This window comes from Chenopodium quinoa, unplaced genomic scaffold, assembly GCF_001683475.1.
Source record: "Chenopodium quinoa cultivar QQ74 unplaced genomic scaffold, ASM168347v1, whole genome shotgun sequence".
NCBI lineage: Eukaryota > Viridiplantae > Streptophyta > Magnoliopsida > Caryophyllales > Amaranthaceae > Chenopodium > Chenopodium quinoa.
In genome coordinates, this window is record NW_018744718.1 from 2,631,829 (window position 1) to 2,651,447 (window position 19,619).

The 19,619-nt window shown below is 32.9% G+C and overlaps 3 protein-coding genes and 1 pseudogene across 3 annotated transcripts; 2 read left to right on the top strand and 2 right to left on the bottom strand.

Annotated features, from left to right (window-relative positions):
- Positions 1-515: 515 nt before the first annotated feature.
- Positions 516-4,924, top strand: LOC110703368 (annotated as a pseudogene).
- Positions 4,925-5,007: 83 nt separating this feature from the next.
- Positions 5,008-6,601, bottom strand: LOC110703371 (low-density lipoprotein receptor-related protein 2-like). Its single transcript, XM_021881171.1, has 2 exons — positions 6,349-6,601; positions 5,008-5,683 (listed from the first exon to the last, which is right to left on the bottom strand). The coding sequence occupies exons 1-2, from the start codon at positions 6,413-6,415 to the stop codon at positions 5,175-5,177; spliced, it is 576 nt and encodes a 191-aa protein (XP_021736863.1). The 5' UTR covers positions 6,416-6,601; the 3' UTR covers positions 5,008-5,174.
- Positions 6,602-8,015: 1,414 nt separating this feature from the next.
- Positions 8,016-9,059, bottom strand: LOC110703123 (probable serine/threonine-protein kinase WNK6). The gene has a single exon (XM_021880873.1). It carries the CDS (start codon positions 9,057-9,059, stop codon positions 8,016-8,018), a length of 1,044 nt encoding a protein of 347 aa, XP_021736565.1.
- A 5,718-nt stretch (positions 9,060-14,777) lies between these two features.
- On the top strand, positions 14,778-18,272 carry LOC110703124 (F-box protein At4g22280-like). The gene is made up of 4 exons (XM_021880875.1): positions 14,778-15,048; positions 16,688-17,466; positions 17,580-17,762; positions 17,943-18,272. Exons 1-4 carry the CDS (start codon positions 14,778-14,780, stop codon positions 18,270-18,272), a joined length of 1,563 nt encoding a protein of 520 aa, XP_021736567.1.
- The last annotated feature ends 1,347 nt before the right edge of the window (positions 18,273-19,619 follow it).

Sequence of the window (19,619 nt, forward strand, 5' to 3'; positions counted from 1 at the left end):
TAAGTAATACTCATTCTAATGACAATTAATTAGCTTTTATTTTTTATTTTGTTGAAATATTAAAAATATTCCTTTGTAATTTTGACAACGAGTCTTTTTAGAGTTTATTTATTTATTTATTATTATTATTTTAATATATATTCTAAGTGAAACACTATTATTTATGAATTATGATGGTGCTAGAGCACTTGTAATGTGTGGAATTTTGCGTTAAGGCATCATTCTCGATGTTTTCGGCGCGAATACATATGCAAACTTGTAATAGACGATCCAACACATACTTATATAGTTATGTATGTTAAATATCAAATATCAAATGATATAATAACTAATTCATTAAAATAATGCTTCTTTATATGTTGACCATAAAATGATATGAGTACACTCTTAAAATGCATTTATAATTAACATACACAATAACAATATCATCTAACATACACATAACATAATTATATAGATACACCTTATAATGTTCCCTATGAAAATGAAGAAATAGTTGTCGTATCCATTATTAATCAATCATGATGATGCCTTAGACGTGGCTGTTGGTTGGACTTTCTTGACTGTCCAAAACACTAACTAGCCAAAAATCCAAACATTATTCTCCTTATCCTTAGATAAAACTTCCACTTTACCCTTAATCACCCCCTAATTAAATCATAATCAAATCTTAATTAAAATATTCTCTCTTTCATGACAACTTGTAACTTTTCCTCCCAAAACATGCACCCCACGTTCTTAACATCCTTTCTTTTCAAAAATAGTAAACTATCACAAAAACAATCATCCTACCAATTCTTTGCCAACCTAAACTATGCTTGATTTTTCTCTTCCCTCTTAACAATTTTTTTTCTTTTTTGTTACAATTTTTTTAAAAAAATTAAAAAAAAATAAAAATAAACAAAAGTCAAATAAAGATTTCTTCTTCATCACAAACTTTTCTTCCTCTCTTTTTCTCCCCTTATTCTTATTATACTTCATGACACAAAAACATCCTTGTTGTTGCCATTAACAAAAATTTCTTCATTTTTGTGTCATGCAAAATTTTTTGTTCCAACCACAACCACATCCATTCCATGATAGTTAACACAAATTTAGCTAGGAAGGAAATGGTGCACGCGTCGTTGGAGCAAGAACAAGAGAATTACAAGGCAAGGCTTAACCAAATTCGTGGAATGAATAGAGAAAGTGTTGGGAATAATAGCATGAGGCGCGGCCATTCACAAAGTATGATCCTAGAGAGCTCGAGCGCAGAGGACTTGGTTGAGGATCCAAGGGGTACCAAAAGTTATGCTTCTAAGGTAGAACAACCTTTGTTGATTAGCCATAGGATTGGTTCTAGCTTAGAGAAGGATCAAGGTCCTGGTCCGCGATCAAGGTTGACCGCGTATGGTGGAGGTGATAGAGATGGCCTTCAGAAAGGTATGAACACAATTCATAACATTTTCAATATATTGTTCATGTACAATCATTAGATGATTTTATTATGGTTTTCGATGATATATTTAATATAGTATTACCATGTTATAGGTGCATTGTAATTATTTAACGATTTTGGTTTATGGTTTTAGATATGGAAATGATGAAGGAGAGGTTTGCCAAGTTGCTCCTCGGCGAAGATATGTCTGGTGGAGGAAAGGGTGTGTCCTCGGCTTTGGCCTTGTCCAACGCCGTCACCAATTTAGCAGGTAAGGCCTATAACAACCCGAAAATATATCTGTTTTTGGGTTTTTTTTTTTTTTTTTTTTTTTTTTTTTTCCAACAGAGGTCTATAATTGGAATAATATCAGATTGTTTATATTGTATACATGTGTATATGATTATAATTGCTCAAGTGTGCATTTTGATTCAATAGAATAGTAAATTTTGTTAGAATTGCATTATAACCTTCAAACATAGGCTAATGTCTAAGGTTGATGTGTAATTTATGTTAATCCATAATTATCTACAACAATATACAAATACATAGAGTACATTTCACGAACCATAGCGATGATTTGAGCAATAGCACGGGCGTGCAAGGCCTGCAGGACAATTTCTTGAGGCCACCATCTGCCCTGCATCATATTGAGAAAGTAATATTAGAATGGTCAATAAATTTGTTTCATGATTAACTAACACAAAGTAGTACCTTGTGCATTATAATGCAGCATCTGTGTTTGGAGAACAGAGGAAACTAGAGCCAATGGCCCCGGAAAACAGGTCTAGATGGAAGAAGGAAATCGATTGGCTGTTATCTGTTACTGATCATATAGTTGAATTTGTTCCTTCTCAACAAAAATCCGCGAATGGAACTAATATGGAGGCAAGTTTCTTCTTATCTAACACCTCATTTTGTCAAATTTGTTCATACTTTATTACAAGTTGGACTAATTGTATTATCATATCTTTGTAACAGATCATGATAACAAAACAAAGAACGGATATCCAAATGAATATCCCTGCCCTTCGAAAATTTGATGCCATGCTAATTGTAAGTTTTCAAATTAGGCTAAATTCGTATGTTATCTTATCATGTAGTACACTATTGTACATGTAAGTAATTCGGTTTTCAAAACAGAATTTGAATTGCTTGTATGTATCATGAATATAGGACTGTCTAGACAATTTCAAGGACCAAAACGAATTCTATTACATAGCTAAAGATGCTGATGATTCAGAGAAAGGGTCTAAAAGAGATGATAAATGGTGGTTACCTACAGTCAAAGTTCCTACAAATGGCCTATCTGAAGTCACCAAGAAATGGCTGCAGTTTCAGAAGGATTCTGTCAACCAAGTGCTTAAGGCCGCGATGGCTATCAATGCACAAGTCTTATCAGAAATGGAAATCCCCGAAAACTACATTGAATCCCTGCCTAAGGTTTTAATACTAAAGAACATAATTCTTTGTTTTACAAATACAAGTTTCCTAGATTTTTGATGATAAAAATGTCGCGTTTTCTTGGTAGAATGGAAGAGCTAGCCTTGGAGATGCACTATACAAAAGCATAACAGTTGAATATTTGATCCTGAGCAATTTTTTACAATAATGGACTTATCATCCGAGCACAAAATTCTCGATCTCAAGAACAGAATTGAGGCTTCAGTAGTGATTTGGAGACGAAAAATGACCAACAAAGATGCCAAGTCTCCTTGGGGTTCAGCCGTGAGTAAAGGTGGGCACGGGCCGTACCGGCACGCGGACGGCACGGGCCCGACATGACGCCAGCACGGCCCGGCATGGCACGACCACCGGCACGGCACGACACGGCGGCCCACCTGTGGGCCGTGGGCCGTACCGTGAACAAAAAAATAGTTTTGGCACGGGCACGGCACGCGGCACGATGGGCGGCACGTGGGCCGGCACGCCGGCACGGCACGTGGCACGGCCGGGCACGGCACGAGCCCGCCATATAATAAAATAATTTAATTATTTTGTATTATTAAATTATCGTACCTGCTACCGTCATATAATAAAATAAGTTATTCTTCAATTTTTTGTGTTTTCGGATTATCGCACTCGTATTTTTTTTTATTATATGCATTGTTGTTTTTTGCTAAATTAATAAAATTGTTTTTATTTTTTTATATAAACTTAAACATAATTATTAATTAGATAAATAATTTATATAACCTAAATTAAAATAAAGTTGTTCAAAAAATATAAACAAATTATATTAACATTAACATAAACATAAATTAATCACATATATTAAGTTGTACTAAAAAATATATATATATCGTTTAATTCTTTTTTTTTCATTTATTAAAAAAAAATAAATAAAAATAAAAAGGGTGGCACGATTTGGCCCGCGGCCCGGCACGGCACGGCCCGCAAGGCACGTGGGTCGTGCCGTGCCGTGGGCTGGGGTGTGCCAATTTCAGGCACGGCACGACCCGCCGCGGAGCCGGCACGGCACGACCCCCACCACGGCACGGCTAGGCACGGCCCGCGGCGACACGGCACGGCCCGTTGCCCATGTTTAGCCTTGAGTATAGAGAAGAGGGAACTATTTGAAGAGAGGGCGGAAACCATCTTGATTATCATCAAGCAACGATTCCCTGGAATATCTCAATCTCAACTCGGTATTAGCAAGATTCAATTTAACAAGGTAAAATTACATGCTAATCAAGGCCTCCTTTCATGTCATTTTTAGCTTTAATCAGCTGGTCAGCTCTTATCTGAACTTATTTTTTAGACGACTTATTAAGTATGAAGTCTAAATTAGGGGAGCTAGGTTTCAGATAAGTCGAAACAAGAAACCTAAACAAGTTTGTGTAATGTGGTTATTTTATGGCTTTTGCAGGATATTGGTCATGCACTTCTAGAAAGCTACTCAAGAATCCTCGAGAGTTTAGCACACACAGTCTTATCGCGAATAGAAGATGTTCTGTATGCAGACTCTCTTGCTCAAAACCCATCACTCGCGCAAAAGAAGAGGAATCCCCTAGCAGACATCAAGATCACTTCAACAAAGTTCCCAAATGCAGATGAAGAAATAGAGAGACTAAATGCTGTAGGAACACCGCCATCTATGACACTCTCAGACTTCATGGGCTGGACTATGGACAACAATGAAGGAGACTTGAAAGCAAAGGAAGGAGCAGGAAATGAGGACATAAAAGATATAAGTGACTTAAAAGTTGGAAAACTCGCGAACATTGCATTGCCTAAGAAGGTATCCTACCTAGAGAATTTGGGTGGCTTAAGAAGTCCAACTGCTCGACATTGACAAGAGACAGTTAGATTACATTCCGAAATGATTGTAACTTCGATCTTGAGAGATATAATGGAGAGAGCGAGAGAGAAAGCACTTGTTAACAGAGCTTATAGAGATATATATATGCTCAAACCACATGTAACTAATTATAGCTAAGCTAGTTTCCTCAACAGTTTTAACTTCCCTTGTTTTTTGTGGTTGGGGAAGCTAATGCATTGGGTTTGACAGCAAGCAAATTGTTCTTTCTTCGGCGTATAAGTACTGATAATGATGCATGTACACAGAATCTTTAGACATAATCAACTAATTCAGATGTTAAGTTGTTGATCATTACTTCATTTGTCATTAAAATTTATAATTCTTAGTTTTAAAACATGATTACTAGCACATGTCCAATATAGGCGAATCCAGGATTTTGAAGACAGGGTGTCGATATTATGACTACCAAAAGTAAAACAAATTAAACTCGTGCTTCTAATGGTGTCTAGGCTTACATTTTCCAATATCCGAGAAATCATCTTTAAATTCACATTTAAGTCCCTTGCAACATTTAACACCCGTGAAGTCACCACAAAATTGGTCCTTTTTCTTACACAATTTCCCTTTCTTACAAACTCCACCAGCATGCTGAAAATCACCTAGCAGTATGCAATGTAGTCCTTTGCAACACTTGTATCCGGCAAGGCCTCCACAAAACTCGTTCTTCTTCTTACATTTCGGGTTTTTTGGTATACATTTTCCTATCGCGTTTTTGAAATCATCTGTGCGTACACACTTCAATTTTTTGCAACATTTTGCTTCTGTAATGCCTCCACAAAAGTCGTACGCCTTCTTACATTTTGTACTTTTCGGTATACACTTTCCGATTTCATCGTCCGGAGAATCATCTTTAGTAATGCACTTTAGTCCTTTGCAACATTTTTTTCCGGTATCACCTCCACATAAGTCGTATGCTTGCTTACATTTCTTTGATTTAGCGGTAACTATAAGATTTAAGTTGTATAAGAGAGGAATTGAACTAGTTAAATATAAAGTTTGTGAAATATTAATCACTTGAAAAAAAAAAATTGTTTTTAAATATGAAATTTCTACATTAGATAATGAAAGTTGAAACGATAATGCAATTCAGATCATCTGAAATATGAAGCAAAATCCTTATTGATGCATGTAAAACATGAATATTAATTTTGAACAATGTTGGACAACAGAGAATAATCATTTCAAGAAAGAAACATGTTACATGTACGTGTTATTTTTTGTTATATTCACTTTAAGTTAATTCATACTTCCTCCATTTTCTTTTACTTGCAACACTTCCCTAAAAAGGAAATGTCACAATACTTGCAACACACTATAAAAGGAAAGTTACTTTAGGGAATACTATATCCCTTATTTAAAGCACATGACCCACTAAATTACACTCCTAATTTAACAACCACTCATCCTATTTTAAAGTTTATTATATCATGTAAACCTCACCTTCCTTAATTACCGCGCTAAAAGGTGTGTTGCATCAAAAAGAAAACGGAGGAAGTATTTGATAAACCTAGCTAGTCTCTATAGTATTATCTCACAATATTACACATTTGTCACTTTAAGATAATTTATCGAGCAGGTGCTTATTGCCCTAGAGGGGGGGGGGGTTTACCTGATATGGTTTGGAAAGCCACTAGCATAATAGTGGTGATGAAAATTGTAGTGAGAGCTCTAGCCATTTGCAAATTATGATCGTCAGTGATCGATATCAAGGCAAAGTATGAGCAGGGTAGAATCAAAGACTTGACTACTATTATTATAAATAAGAGTTAATCATGAATTTTGTTAAGTTTGTATATATGCATAAAATCAAACTATATAATTGGTGCAAATAAAATTACTAAAAAGATTAAAACTATATATATATAGAGGGAGTAATAAGTTTTGACTTAATGAGTAGTAAGCTATTGCTTTGTTGATGTCTAACAATTTCATCATCTGGCGGTCACGCTCTTTATTTTGCAGTTCATCCGCTTCACAAATTTGTTACTTTGCTATTCTTTTAATTCTCTTAACATTGTATTGTGAGTCAGGTATTAGATATAAGTTGTATAATTAATAGTAGTAATAGTGGTAGATGTATATAAGTTGTATAATTTGGCTGTTACTTATTGGCTAATTTGCAATAGCCTCGGCTTGCTTACAATAATCACTCATAATAGGAAGTTTAGGGCTTGTTTGACATAGTTTTTTATTTTCAGTTTTTTGTTTTTTTGAAAAAAAAAAACAAAAAAAGGAAACAAGAAAAAGGTGTTTCTACTTTTCTGTTGACAGTTTTCAATATTATCATGATTTTAGTGGGTTTGTCTAATTTTTGTTTTATTATATGACATATATCATATGAGTTTGAAAATCAAAAAACAGAAAATCACGACGATGCCAAACGAAGCCTTAACATTAAGTTTTTATCTAAGAGTAGCGCGTTACACGTACAAATCTACTTATTAATGCACAAGTATTATTAATTCATGATCAATTGGTTTTTCTTTGTTTGATTTAATTTTTCCAGGTGAAGGCATAGTGTAATTAACTTTTGTGTCATTTTAAGTGTATTAGCTTAGGTTTCAAAAAAAAGTGTTTTGTTATTATAAGATACATTTTATATTATTATGAGTTAACTCGAATAAACTCTAAGCTAAATGACACAACACGACTAACCATTTTTAATATTATCGTACAAATTACGTGACCCGACTCAATCAAACTAAACATTCGATTTAGCAACTATAATGAGTCGGAATCTTGGATGTATAGCCTGTGCTTAACTCATGCACATTACAGTAATTATGAGGGAAAACACAATCGAAAAGCAAAGTTTATGGACCCAGAAACTGCTTATAAAGAAAAAGAAACAAATTACTTAATACTAAATTTTATTACAATCAATTAACTCAGCAATGTTCTTGACAAATTTGATACAATCAAGAATCAACTAACTTTATTACATTCAACTAACTGAGCAAAGTTCTTGACAAATTTGTAACAATTAACTAACTCAGCAATGTTCTTGACACAAATCAAACACTTACAACTGATGAAAATCAATCAACAAACACAAACTTCTGTCTGCTGACTAACACACACACACACTACTAAAATGCATGATTAGAAACCTCAGCATCAACCTAAAAACTGAGTGTAATCATACTTATTGACACCTAACATACTAAAACACCTAGAATTAAAGACTGATTATAATCTGTAGTCTGACATAAAAGAACTGATACCTAGGAAAAGTTCAGTATTGTACTAAAGAATCAAATTGAGCCTAGACCATGATCACAAGTTCTTGCGTATGATCGACGACATTTTTGACAGCTTCTGACGCCAAACAGGCTTGCTTCTTCCTCTGCCTCCTCCCTGCATCATTCCGCGGAGCCTCTCATCTGCATCAGCTATACCTTCACTGCTCAACCCTGTTCGTATGCCTTCAAAATTAGCCTCCGAGTGAATCAAAGGGTCTCTCAACAGATCAGATGCTTCAGATCTGTCATGTGGAAGGTTCAGACAGCAGTCAATGAAATGCCTAATCTGAGGATCTGTCACTTTCTCAAACGCAGCAGGCCTTTCACCTCTCTGAACACACGACTTAACTTCAGCGCGATTTCTGCACTCGCTGTAAATCTTGTCTCTACTCATCATCTGAATCACACACATCCCGAAAGAATACATGTCAGCCCGCTGATCATAGTCCAACATAAAAACCTCTGGTGCCGTGTACTCTAGTGCACCAGGATAGTCCTGTAAATCAGCACCCTCTTCAAGCCTTATCGCGGCACCAAACTCTCCTAGCTTAACCTCGCCTGTATTCCCATTAATAAAGATGTTCTCCAGGCTAACATCACGGTGTATAATCGGCGGGGTTTGACTGTGAAGATAGTCCAATGCTAAAAGAATCTGTTTACACCATCTCCTGATTGTTTGCCTATTACCAACAAGATCGTATTTCAGACTGTAATCCCTCAAATTCTCTGAAGAAAAAGCCTCAGTAATCATATGAACAGTCTTCAGATTTTCATCAGGCCAAAAATGGAAACATTTTACTATATTTTCATGTTGTAAAGACTGTAACAAGTTAGGCTCAATACAGTAATCTTTGAATTTCTTCTTCTTCTTGACTTCTTCTTCTGTTGAAAGTCCTAAGACAATCTTACACCAGTAGATTTGTACACCAGTATCTGTATCAATTCCATCATAGACTAATTTCATGGGGTGGGGGTGTGATACTGTCATGTGGTACCTTTCGTATCGCCCCTCGGAATCTGCCTCCGCTACACCGCGTCGTAGCATTATCGCTTGTGAACTCGAACCCGAACCCGACATGACTGTGTACTGATGAAGGAGTGATTAACAGAAGAAGGGAAGAAAACAGAACAGAAACAGAGAGATTTCTGAGGATTTTTGGTGATGAAAGTAGAATTTCTGAAAATGTTGCTGTAATAATGAAGAGTGCTTGAAAAAGGGTTGAGGAATGATTTGATTTATAAGGGTGGGTTGATATTTAAAAGGGTAGTTTGGTTGTTACAGAATCAAAATTTTATCCAAACGAATTTATCTTCTTTGGTCTGAGAGTTTGTTATGGCAGTTAGTTAAATCGGTTATGATCAAGAAATGAAAAAACCCTTTCTTGATTTCTTTTTTTTTTTTTTTAAAAAAAAAATATATATATTTAAGGAACCCTTTCTTGATTTTTATTTAACAAACATTTTTTTTCCCTTTAATAAAAATAGGGAGTTGGCTACTTTAACTAGTTTGATTTGTAACAAGAAAGAAGCCGGTTATGTCAGTAATTTAAAACAAAACAAAGGAGCATTTCTGTAATAAAAAATAAATAAATAAAACAAAATTAAGTTTTAAATAAAAAAAGTATGCAAAAGAAAAAACAGTGTAATGTAGAGATAGGATTCGTAGTATTGTACTAGCTATAATTAAGTATATAAGGAATTGCTTAAAAATATTTTAAAATAAGGATTTACATTGTAAGATTACTAATTCACTACATCAATAGTTCAACTAGTTTTTTGACTAGTTGACAGTTCATACATCAATAGTTCCACTAGTTAACTTCATTAGCTATACTCAAATCGATTATTTTTATGCTATTGTGTATGAACTGTTATGGAATAAGTGTATGGCCTGGTAAATCTCTTGTACTTTTGTTCATTTTTAAAGCTTTGCTCCGTACACAATTGAGAAAATCTACATGGATTGAACTCTTAAATTTCTCATTTTTCACTCTCCGTATATAATTTTGAGATGAATGTACATTAATTTATGGAAAATTTGCAAATTACCACCCAAAAATAGGTCCATTTTCTAAATAACCACCCATTAAAAATTTTATTTTTAATTACCACCCACTAAAATATTTAATTACGCAGATTACCACCTTTTTCAATTTTCCGTTTGATTTCAGGTGTGTGGGGCCCATATAATGGCTATTAACGGCTAGTTGATGTTTCCAAAATGAATTCCCCCCAATTTTTTCTTTTAAAACATATCTCCCACCCCTTTTTGGGATTTATGCTCCAAATTCTCCCCAATTTACATGAATTTCACCCCCGGTAATTGCTGAAGCTTCGCAAGAAATTTCAGAGGCTAATTCGAATCAGGTAAAGTATTTCAATCTTTAAATTTAGGGTTCTTATTATGCTTAAATTGGGGAAGACTGATTGAATAGTTGATTAGGGTTTATATTTTCGCAAATTAGGATTCTTATTGTATTTGAATTGGGGGAAATTGGGTATTTAGTTAATTAGGGTTCATGTTCTTTGCCCAATTGTGTTTTTCTCTATGAATTGGGAGTTCTTACCTCTGATGTCGCCATTGACAGCAAGCAATGTCAGGTGATGAACTCAGCACGTGGTCCCCAGTAAAACTCCCTAAAGATGGCGACTTTCACAAAGAACCTTCACGCAAAACCCCAATTACAAAGTGCAAGTTTTATAAGAACTGAAACTAATTTAGGGTTTAATCTCCAATTTTGGATCCTAATCTGAAGAGTGGGTAAGAATGTATGGAGATGGGCGAATTTGCAGAGAGAATGGAATGAGAGAATTGACAGAAGAGAAGTCTTCAGTAGCATGCAATAGTGAAGTCGACAAAAAAGAAAAAAAAATAAGGAGGGAAGTAACGATTGTGGGCCCCACACACCTGAAATCAAACGGAAAATTGAAAAAGGTGGTAATCTGCGTAATGAAATATTTTAGTGGGTGGTAATTTAAAATAAATTTTTTAATGGGTGGTTATTTAGAAAATGGACCTATTTTTGAGTGGTAATTTGTAAATTTTCCTTAATTTATTATAAGCCAATTCTACTTGGTATTAATCTACTTATATGTCACTATATACACTATAAGATCTTCATATGAAAATAAACGTCACTATAACTAATTAAAAACTTCAATATTACTATAATAAAGCTAGAGGTTATCTATAATTTTATTTTTTAAAAAAAAAAAAATTAAAAACCCTTATACTTGTATTAGGTTATGTGTAAGTTTGTTACAACTTATTTTTACTATAACACTTATTTATACTTAGATCCTTGGTGGTTTTTTTTTCTTTCTCAAAAAAAAAAAAAAAAAAAAAAAAAAAAAAAAAAAATCACTTAAAGAGAGGTAAACTTTTACTGTACATATACATCTATTTACGCTTTGTCTAATGTAAGAAAAAAGTTACACTACTTTGTATACTTGTATTAAATTTATTTGTTTTGTCTCGACATGCAATTTTAATATATACTAGGTTAGATTCCGTGCCATGCACGATTTTTCAACCTTTGTCACGGAGTATCAATTTAATTTTATTTTTTTTTAAATCTCAAATCAAGGTACTTAAAAAATATTTTTTTTTTATTTTTTTTTAATACATACTATATTGCTTTCTTCTATTTATTTCGAACCTTGATGACATTTTTTTTCCCCAAATATGATAATTTTTCATTCACCAACTATGTTAAGTTGAAAAATATATATTCATGATTTTTTTTTAAAAAACTAAATATATATATAAATAATCATTATACATTTAAGTTTATAATAAATACTGTATATTATTATACGATTTTTTTTTTCTAAATTTTGGAAGTAAATATTTTGCGTACATTTTTTATCAATTTTTTAATTTTTTTTTTGTTAAAAAAATATACTAAGGACACACCAGAAGATGACACGAGTCGTTGCTGGTGTGTCTTTTAGTATATTGTTATTGACTAACGTATTATATAGATGATAATACAAAAAAAAAATTGTATCTTATTTTATTATTTGAATATTATGATTTGATTTTACATGTTAAATATTTTATTTTTGCCGTTTTTTTATATGAAATATGTGACAATATTATGTTTGACTAATTTATGTAAATCATTATTTATATAGATGCTTGTATCATGTTATCATAATATTTATAGACTTTACAAATAAGATATGAAATTGCATGTTACTAGTTAAGGTATTAGTAATTAAGGAAGTATATATATATACGATATCACGATGTTACCATAATATTACTAATAGAATTAAGGATGTAAACTTTTAACATAATTAAGAAATATGTAACTATAAGAAGAGGCATAGTAGTTTACTAATTAAGGAAGTATATTTATGCACGGGTGCTATGCTACCATAATATTACTAACAAAATCATGCTCTGACCATTTACCATTATTATCACTATGCTAGACTTTACTAATTAAATGTGATATTACATTTTTTTTTCCATAATATTTTATATAGTCATTTAGAATAACATACTTAAAATATTCTTGTTTTAATATGGAAGTATAAACATTAAAAATAAAATAAAATAATATAAGATAGCGAATCATATAGCGACACTTGTCAGGCTCACATTGAGGCGCTTCTCTTTTAGTATAGTAAATAGATAGATAGATAGATAGATAGATAGATAGATGTGCTCCAATTTTAATCAATAAACCTATACTAAAGACGAATCTCAAATAACATGTGTCACTTTATGGTGAAATAATTTCCCGCCTAATTTTACTTTCCAAAAATTTTCTTTTTATTACAATTGTTACTAAATCTTACCAAAACTTAAATTATCATAATTTTCAAGGAAAAGTATATACCCGATATTTCATCAACTATTATAGCAATAATTTTCCTTTTTTATATTACAACAAATCTAAAGTTGGAAAAACATTATTCAATAAATCAATGATTGATGAAATTCTTATTAATCAACGAATAAGGAAAATGTTAGTACTACAAATTCTTGCAAAAAAAAAAAAGAAAAAAGAAAAAGAAAATGTATAAACCAAAATTATTTTTAAAAAAAAAATATTATACATAATAATTTCTTATAAAATTAATGTTAGTACTACAAATTCAAAAAGCAAGACATATTTATGTGTAAATTAATTTTATTAAAGTTTAATTAGGATAATTTTTAAATTAATAAGTTAAATAAAGATATTACTACTATTCGTGCATGCACGGGATTTATACTAGTTACTTAATAAAATCCAAATGAAAGTGAGGGATAACACAAGTGGTTAGAGCTTCCCTCCCGATTTTGGGAGGTTTTGGAATCGATTCTCACCCACCCTTGTGGCTCTCTAAATACCAAAAAAAAAAAAAAAATGATACGAATAAAAATGATTGATTGCAATATTGAGTCGTAAAAATGACTTACATCTAAATTCAAAAGAAAAAGAAAAAGAAAAAAAAAAGTTTTTTGGCGGGAAATATCATATGGCGTATAAAGGACAGTGGGAAAGAGAATAATTGGAGAAATTCAGTGAAGCCTATTCCCAATATTCACAAAGTTTGATCATTTGTTCTTCATATTTTCGGGAGAAACAAGTTTTGCGATCAAGTAATTCTACTAATCTCTTCTTCAATTACTATTTTAATTATCGTTCTTATAATCGCGTTGCATTTGAACGAATTTTTTAATCAAACTTTTTTTTTTTTACTTGATCATCTCTTATTTATTTTATTGATCTGAGAGAATAATTAACTGTATTTGTGCAATTTGTTGATTATTATATTTTGTTACTGCTATATGCTTGTATACCTAAATCTAATCGTAGGAAAAAAAAAAAAAAAGTAAAAAATAATTTCTAATGTAAAACCCTAATAAAATTATTGAATTTGGTTGTAGTTGATTACGAATCTTAGTATACTTTTAATTTCGCAACCATGTCGAGGGTTGATGCACACATTTTTGGGGTTTTTTTTAATTTATTTTTTTATTTTTTTATTTTATTTTTTTAATTTTATGGTTGTTTGGACTAGTGCGTTATGAAATTGTAAGTACATTTATAACATTTTATGGAAAATTAGGATTTTATTTATAGGTTTCTTCAAAAAAAAAAAAAAAAAAAGGATTTTATTTATAGGAAATTAGATAGGAAATAAATTAATGAGATTCGAATTCTGAGTTGAGTCTATGAGATGGGGAGCTGTGGTTTTACTGCCTCGATTGTACATTTGTACCTTTAGAATGTCTTTGTATAATCGTATGTAGATTGTAGAGGAAAGTGCACGGGTTGAATGTAATTTTAGGGAATGATTTCTAATTATGACGGACAAAATACATTTGGACTACCTCATTGTTACATGCCTCGAGCATATTGTGTTGATATGGAATTTTCTATGTGTGTAGAAGAAAATAGTATCCAACATTAGAAGATTGGGAACAATGTAACATTTAGTGTGTATTAGTATAGATCTTCATTTGACTTTTATGTGGATCGTCTCGATCTCCTCTTGTCATGAGCCTTTATGTGTGGGCAATTTGTAGCAGGACAATAAGGCATAAATGGTTCTTTGCTGAAATTTATTTTATTGGATTAATGTGTGTACAATTTAAACATTATAGCAGTGAAACATGACATCCTAATGAGTAATGACCTGCTCACATAAGCAGCTTTTGGTTCATTTCGATGGAAATTGTTTAATCAATCATATTGGTATAATGTTTGATAACGGTTTCATACATACATGTTGTGTAGAAAAAGATGTACCTTTAAGGATTTAAGCAGCTTGAGGATTTAGTCCTTGCAGGCTCATGGCAGTATGTCGAAACTATCAACATTTCTTGCCCTTGGGTAACCAGTTCGACCATAGAACTAGTGTTGTGCTCGATCTTCCCAATTTGCTGCATTTTAAGTATGTGGATTACTTGGCTGAAAATTACTGCATAAAGAATATGAACTCTCTTAAGGAAGCTCATATTGACATTTCATTGGACATAGATAATTCAGATTGGTCTACTTTCAGGGATTCAGTTTTAGGACTCTTAAATGGAATCTCTTGTGCCAAGCGTCTGTACTTGTCCGGCAATTGCATGGAGGTGGCTCTCTTCTACCATCTTAAGCCTATTCTCTTTTCCCTGCATTCTTTACAATGTGTTGTTGATGTCTAATTCTAATTTTACGCTCTTTGATGGATTATTACTTTTTTTTTTTTTTTTTTGACAATAATCTTTATTTCAAAATGATCTTATCCATTAGTCCTTCATTATCATAACTAAAACATGATGGACTGGTACTCTGGTGGATTTAGGGGTTATATAATACAGGATGACTATAGGGAATATATTGTTTGTTCTCGAGAATTTTTTTTTTTTTTTTTATTTTTTTTTTAAAGACAACAGCAAAAAATTAATTTAGGGTGCAGAAACTATCTAATACAACCTAAAATTTGTGAGAAAATACATAATAAAAAATATTGTTAGAAACTACCTTATAAAACGTAAAATGTTATAAGGTACTACCATTGGCCAAATTTCCACCATTAATCCAATTTTAAGGTGTTGACCTACCTTTAAACACCTCTGAAACCACCATAAAGGTGGTAAGGTTATTTTTGGGGGTGGTTAGAAGATCTTCCGAGTTGGTGAGGGTAGTTTAATTTCGTGATTCGAGACGTTGATTTTTGGGGTTAGAGGTGGTGATTTTGGAATTGGAGGGTGGTTTTGGCTTGGTGAAGGCAATTTCAAGTAGGCTGTGTTGGCTTTAGGGTGAAAATGGTGGTTTTGGGGGTGTTTTGAGGTGGGTCAATAATGGTGGATTTCCGATGGAGGTAGTATTTTACAACAATTAACATTTAGTTAGGTAGTTTTTTACAACATTTTACCTTTTATTAGGTAGTTTTTTACAATATTTTTTTATTAGGTAATTTCTCACAAAATCTGAAGTTCATTAGGCAGTTTTTGACAAAAAAAGTCCATTAATTTATAAATCAAGTTTCACCTAAGATTGAACTTTTGGGGAATAAGTTCACAGGTCTAATTCTGCATGTAGCCATATAGCAATACACTTGCACAAATAACACAATTTCACATTCCTCTACATTTTATTAAGGAAAACAAAGATATTTTTATTGTCAAATTATTTATACTTTCTTTATATATTTCTTGTAATAAAATAATAGTGCATAGAGCAATATTATTCAACATGTTATAAGTAGAATATAAAATAGGTCATACTTCTAATTTATTGAATGTTTGTACTTCTAAGGTCCTGGGTTTTTATTCACTTGTAACGCACCTGTTTAGCATACATTTTAATGAGATATTAAAATAGGTAAATGGATAAATCAATTAATAACTATATGCTAAAAGACATACCAGTAATGACATGTGTCATCTCCCAAATATATATATATATATATATATATATATATATATATATAATAATTAAGTCACAATCTTTATTTTCTTTTAAACTTTTTATTTCTTAAGTTACAATAATGTCCCTCAAAAGAAAGGGTTTATCTCCTTCGAAAGATAAGTTTTTTCGATCTCTTTCAAAAGATGATCGAAAGACTTGGTTTTTCGAACCCCTTCAAAAAAACAAGGTTTGATCTATGTTCAATTTGGTCTCGGGTTGTGCGGGGCTACGATTGATTATCAATTTACTCTGATAACCAACTTTGATTTCGATGAGACACTCGTGTTTTCTTCTGGAAATTCAGTGCCTTGGTATCATGATCTGTCAGAGTCGAAATTACATAGCCTGTATGAAAAATATTTAAAAGGACACAGCACATTCAAGTATTTTGTGGATCGAGTTCTGATGCTTTGCAAGCGCACACACATCAACAAATTTCGCCTTAACTGTGTTCAGTCATATGATTCTAATCGTATTAAAAGATGGATAGAGTTTGCATTACTTAAAGGTGTTTCAGAGCTTGATGTCTTCAACTCTCAGTTCAATTCAAGTGTTACACAACAAATTTTCGTGTGTGCAACATTGGTGGTGCTGAAGTTACCTGGAAAATTCGAAATGAAATTACCTGAATCTTACTTTTTGCCAAATCTGAAGTTCCTGCAACTTAAGTCTGGCTGTTTCCCGAAGAACTTCCCTTTGAACAGGCTGATGTCTGTCTGTCCGATGCTGGAAGATTTGGTCCTTGGAGGCAGATGGGGAGATGATGTCAAAGTTATTAACATTTCTTCTCCTACTTTGATAAATTTGACCATGAATTTTATCACCACTAGTAATTATGACCGGCCTAGGACTGATGTTTTGCTCGATCTTCCCAATCTGCTATATTTCAATTATGAGGATATCTTGGCCATACATTACAGCATGAATTTAAATTCTCTTGTGGATGCTCGTATCAGAACAGCATTGACGGGAAGAAGATATGATCCTGATGATGAATCTCCGCAGAATTTCAGTGATTCTATGATAGAATTGTTAAAAGGAGTCTCTAGTGCCAAACATCTATACCTCTCTGGAGGTTTGCAGGTAGCTCTTTAAGTTCCCGCTATTGGTTTTGGATTATGATTTTTCTATTAATTTTTTATATCAATGTAAATTCTTAAGAATCTCAACGTGTTTTCTTTGATGGTTGTATGTAGGCTCTAAGTTTTGGTGAAGATAAGCTTCCGAGCTTCCATCTTGGTGAATATAAGCGGTTTCCGAGCTTCAATCACCTGTCCTGCTTAGACATAGATTTGAGTAGCCAATGTGGTATTTGGGAACACTTCCTGCTGGCTTTTCTGCACAGCTCTCCCATGCTTGAGAATCTTGTGATTCCTGGGGTTAGTACATTTATCTCTTCTGCATAAATCATCCGTTATTTTAATTGTACTACCTCTGTCTGGTTATGTGCAACGATTTGACATAAAGCAGAGAGGGAAAATGTCTAATCGTTGCACATAACCTATAACAGAGGTAACATTTGTTTTCCTAATTTTCTTCCACTCTATCAACTTTTTCAGGGACTCCCAGCCAGCTCATTTATTTATGTGTCGAAATCGAAATCAAAATCGAGATCGAAGATATGCTTCTGGGATGGTTTGAAAACACCGCCTTCTTGTCTTTCCTCTCACCTTAAGACTATTACCATAGGTTCATTTCATGCCCAGGAGTATGAAGAGCTGGGTGTAACAAAGTATTTTCTCAAGTATGGGAAAGTGCTGACAAAGCTGATATTATACTGTAAATTGAAATCGGAAAAGGAGTATACAGAGTTAAAGCAGCTGTTTAAGATAGGAAGGTTAGCCTCCAAGAAATGTTCACTTGATTTGCTGAATGATGATACAACATAGAATAATCTTTGCAGCCCTACATTGTCGTCGGTTTGGTTCGTCTTTTTTGTCAACAGCAGCTTCAATTAGTTATTGCATATGGTGCAGGTGAACCTTAGTTTCCATTAATATGGATGCTTATTTCGAACTTATGGACAAATAGTGCATTTCTTATAGTATTAAGTTGGTATTATGAACTTCTGCATCTAGGTGAAGGTGAGCTAATTTTTCGAGTTTACTAGTAGTGACTAATGATTTAAATGTTCTATGGCTTTTGATGTATGGCTTTAATGTTGTGGTGTGAAGTAGTGCCGATTTTGCCTTGTTTAAGCTCCTATATCTTTCTTATCTATTTATGAAGTTGTAATCTATGGTTTGATCTTATGGTTCTGCAAAGAACAACCTTTTGTTGAGTAGATATTGAACACAATTATACACATTTGTGGGAGTGTCACAAGTTCAGACGCTTTGTGAACTACTCCCTCCGTTTTTAAATACTTGCTCCACTTTTCTTTTTCGACCGTTTTTAAATACTTGTTCCATTTCCTTATTTGGAAAGCTTTAACAATATTTAATTAATTTCTCTCACCTAGTGAACCCACCATTAATCATATTTTATTAATTTCATGTTATCTTTCCTCCAATTCTGTCAACTGCTTTTGTTTTTACAATTTTTTAATTCTTCCACTTACCCCACTACCTTTATATTTTATTACTTTCTCCAATTTCTCCTAAAACTCCGTGCACGGAGAAATGTAGCAAGTATTTAAAAACGGATGGAGTACTTTGTATATTTGAGGACCTTCAAGGGGTCACTGAAGGTCCAACATATACAAGTAATTTACCCGTGGTCGTGCATGATTATGTATCCTTCCCATATACTTCTATTGTTACTAAGACTTATAGGTGGCCATTGAATGACCAATGACCTGGTCATGAGGAGAAAAAAAGAACTTTTTATATTAATAAAATGGAAGAAAGAAAAAAAAAGGGATAAGAGAAGTTGATGACCAGGTCTTTGTAATGACAAGATAAAATTTTGGTCATGAATATATTAATTGACAAGTGGCTACATATTATTGGAAGAAAGAAATGGGTATCTGTATGGTAAAGTAAGAGAGAGAAAATCATGACCAAAATTATTTTGGGCAACCATTGGGAGTCTTTGGTCATGATTGGTCATGTTACTTGGTCATGGATGAGTAGAAAGTGAAAGAAATTATATAATAATCCATGATCAAGAATTTTGGGTCATCCATTGGGTATACTCTTAGGGGACTCTACACGTTTTGGGTCATCCACTAAAGAAAGACCCTGATCGGGTCAAAACACTTTGAGAGTGAGGGGGAAAGAGTAAAGGATCCCCAC

Bases quoted from the DNA above. Each gene is read 5' to 3' on its own strand.
- LOC110703371 (XM_021881171.1), bottom strand. From the start codon at position 6,415: ATGGCTAGAGCTCTCACTACAATTTTCATCACCACTATTATGCTAGTG. The intron at 5,684-6,348 runs GTAAACCCCCCC...TAAATCTTATAG, and splicing joins GGCTTTCCAAACCATATCAG to TTACCGCTAAATCAAAGAAA.
- LOC110703123 (XM_021880873.1), bottom strand. From the start codon at position 9,059: ATGTCGGGTTCGGGTTCGAGTTCACAAGCGATAATGCTACGACGCGGT.
- LOC110703124 (XM_021880875.1), top strand. From the start codon at position 14,778: ATGGCAGTATGTCGAAACTATCAACATTTCTTGCCCTTGGGTAACCAG. The intron at 15,049-16,687 runs GCAATTGCATGG...CTGGAAATTCAG, and splicing joins CAAGCGTCTGTACTTGTCCG to TGCCTTGGTATCATGATCTG. The intron at 17,763-17,942 runs GTTAGTACATTT...CAACTTTTTCAG, and splicing joins AGAATCTTGTGATTCCTGGG to GGACTCCCAGCCAGCTCATT.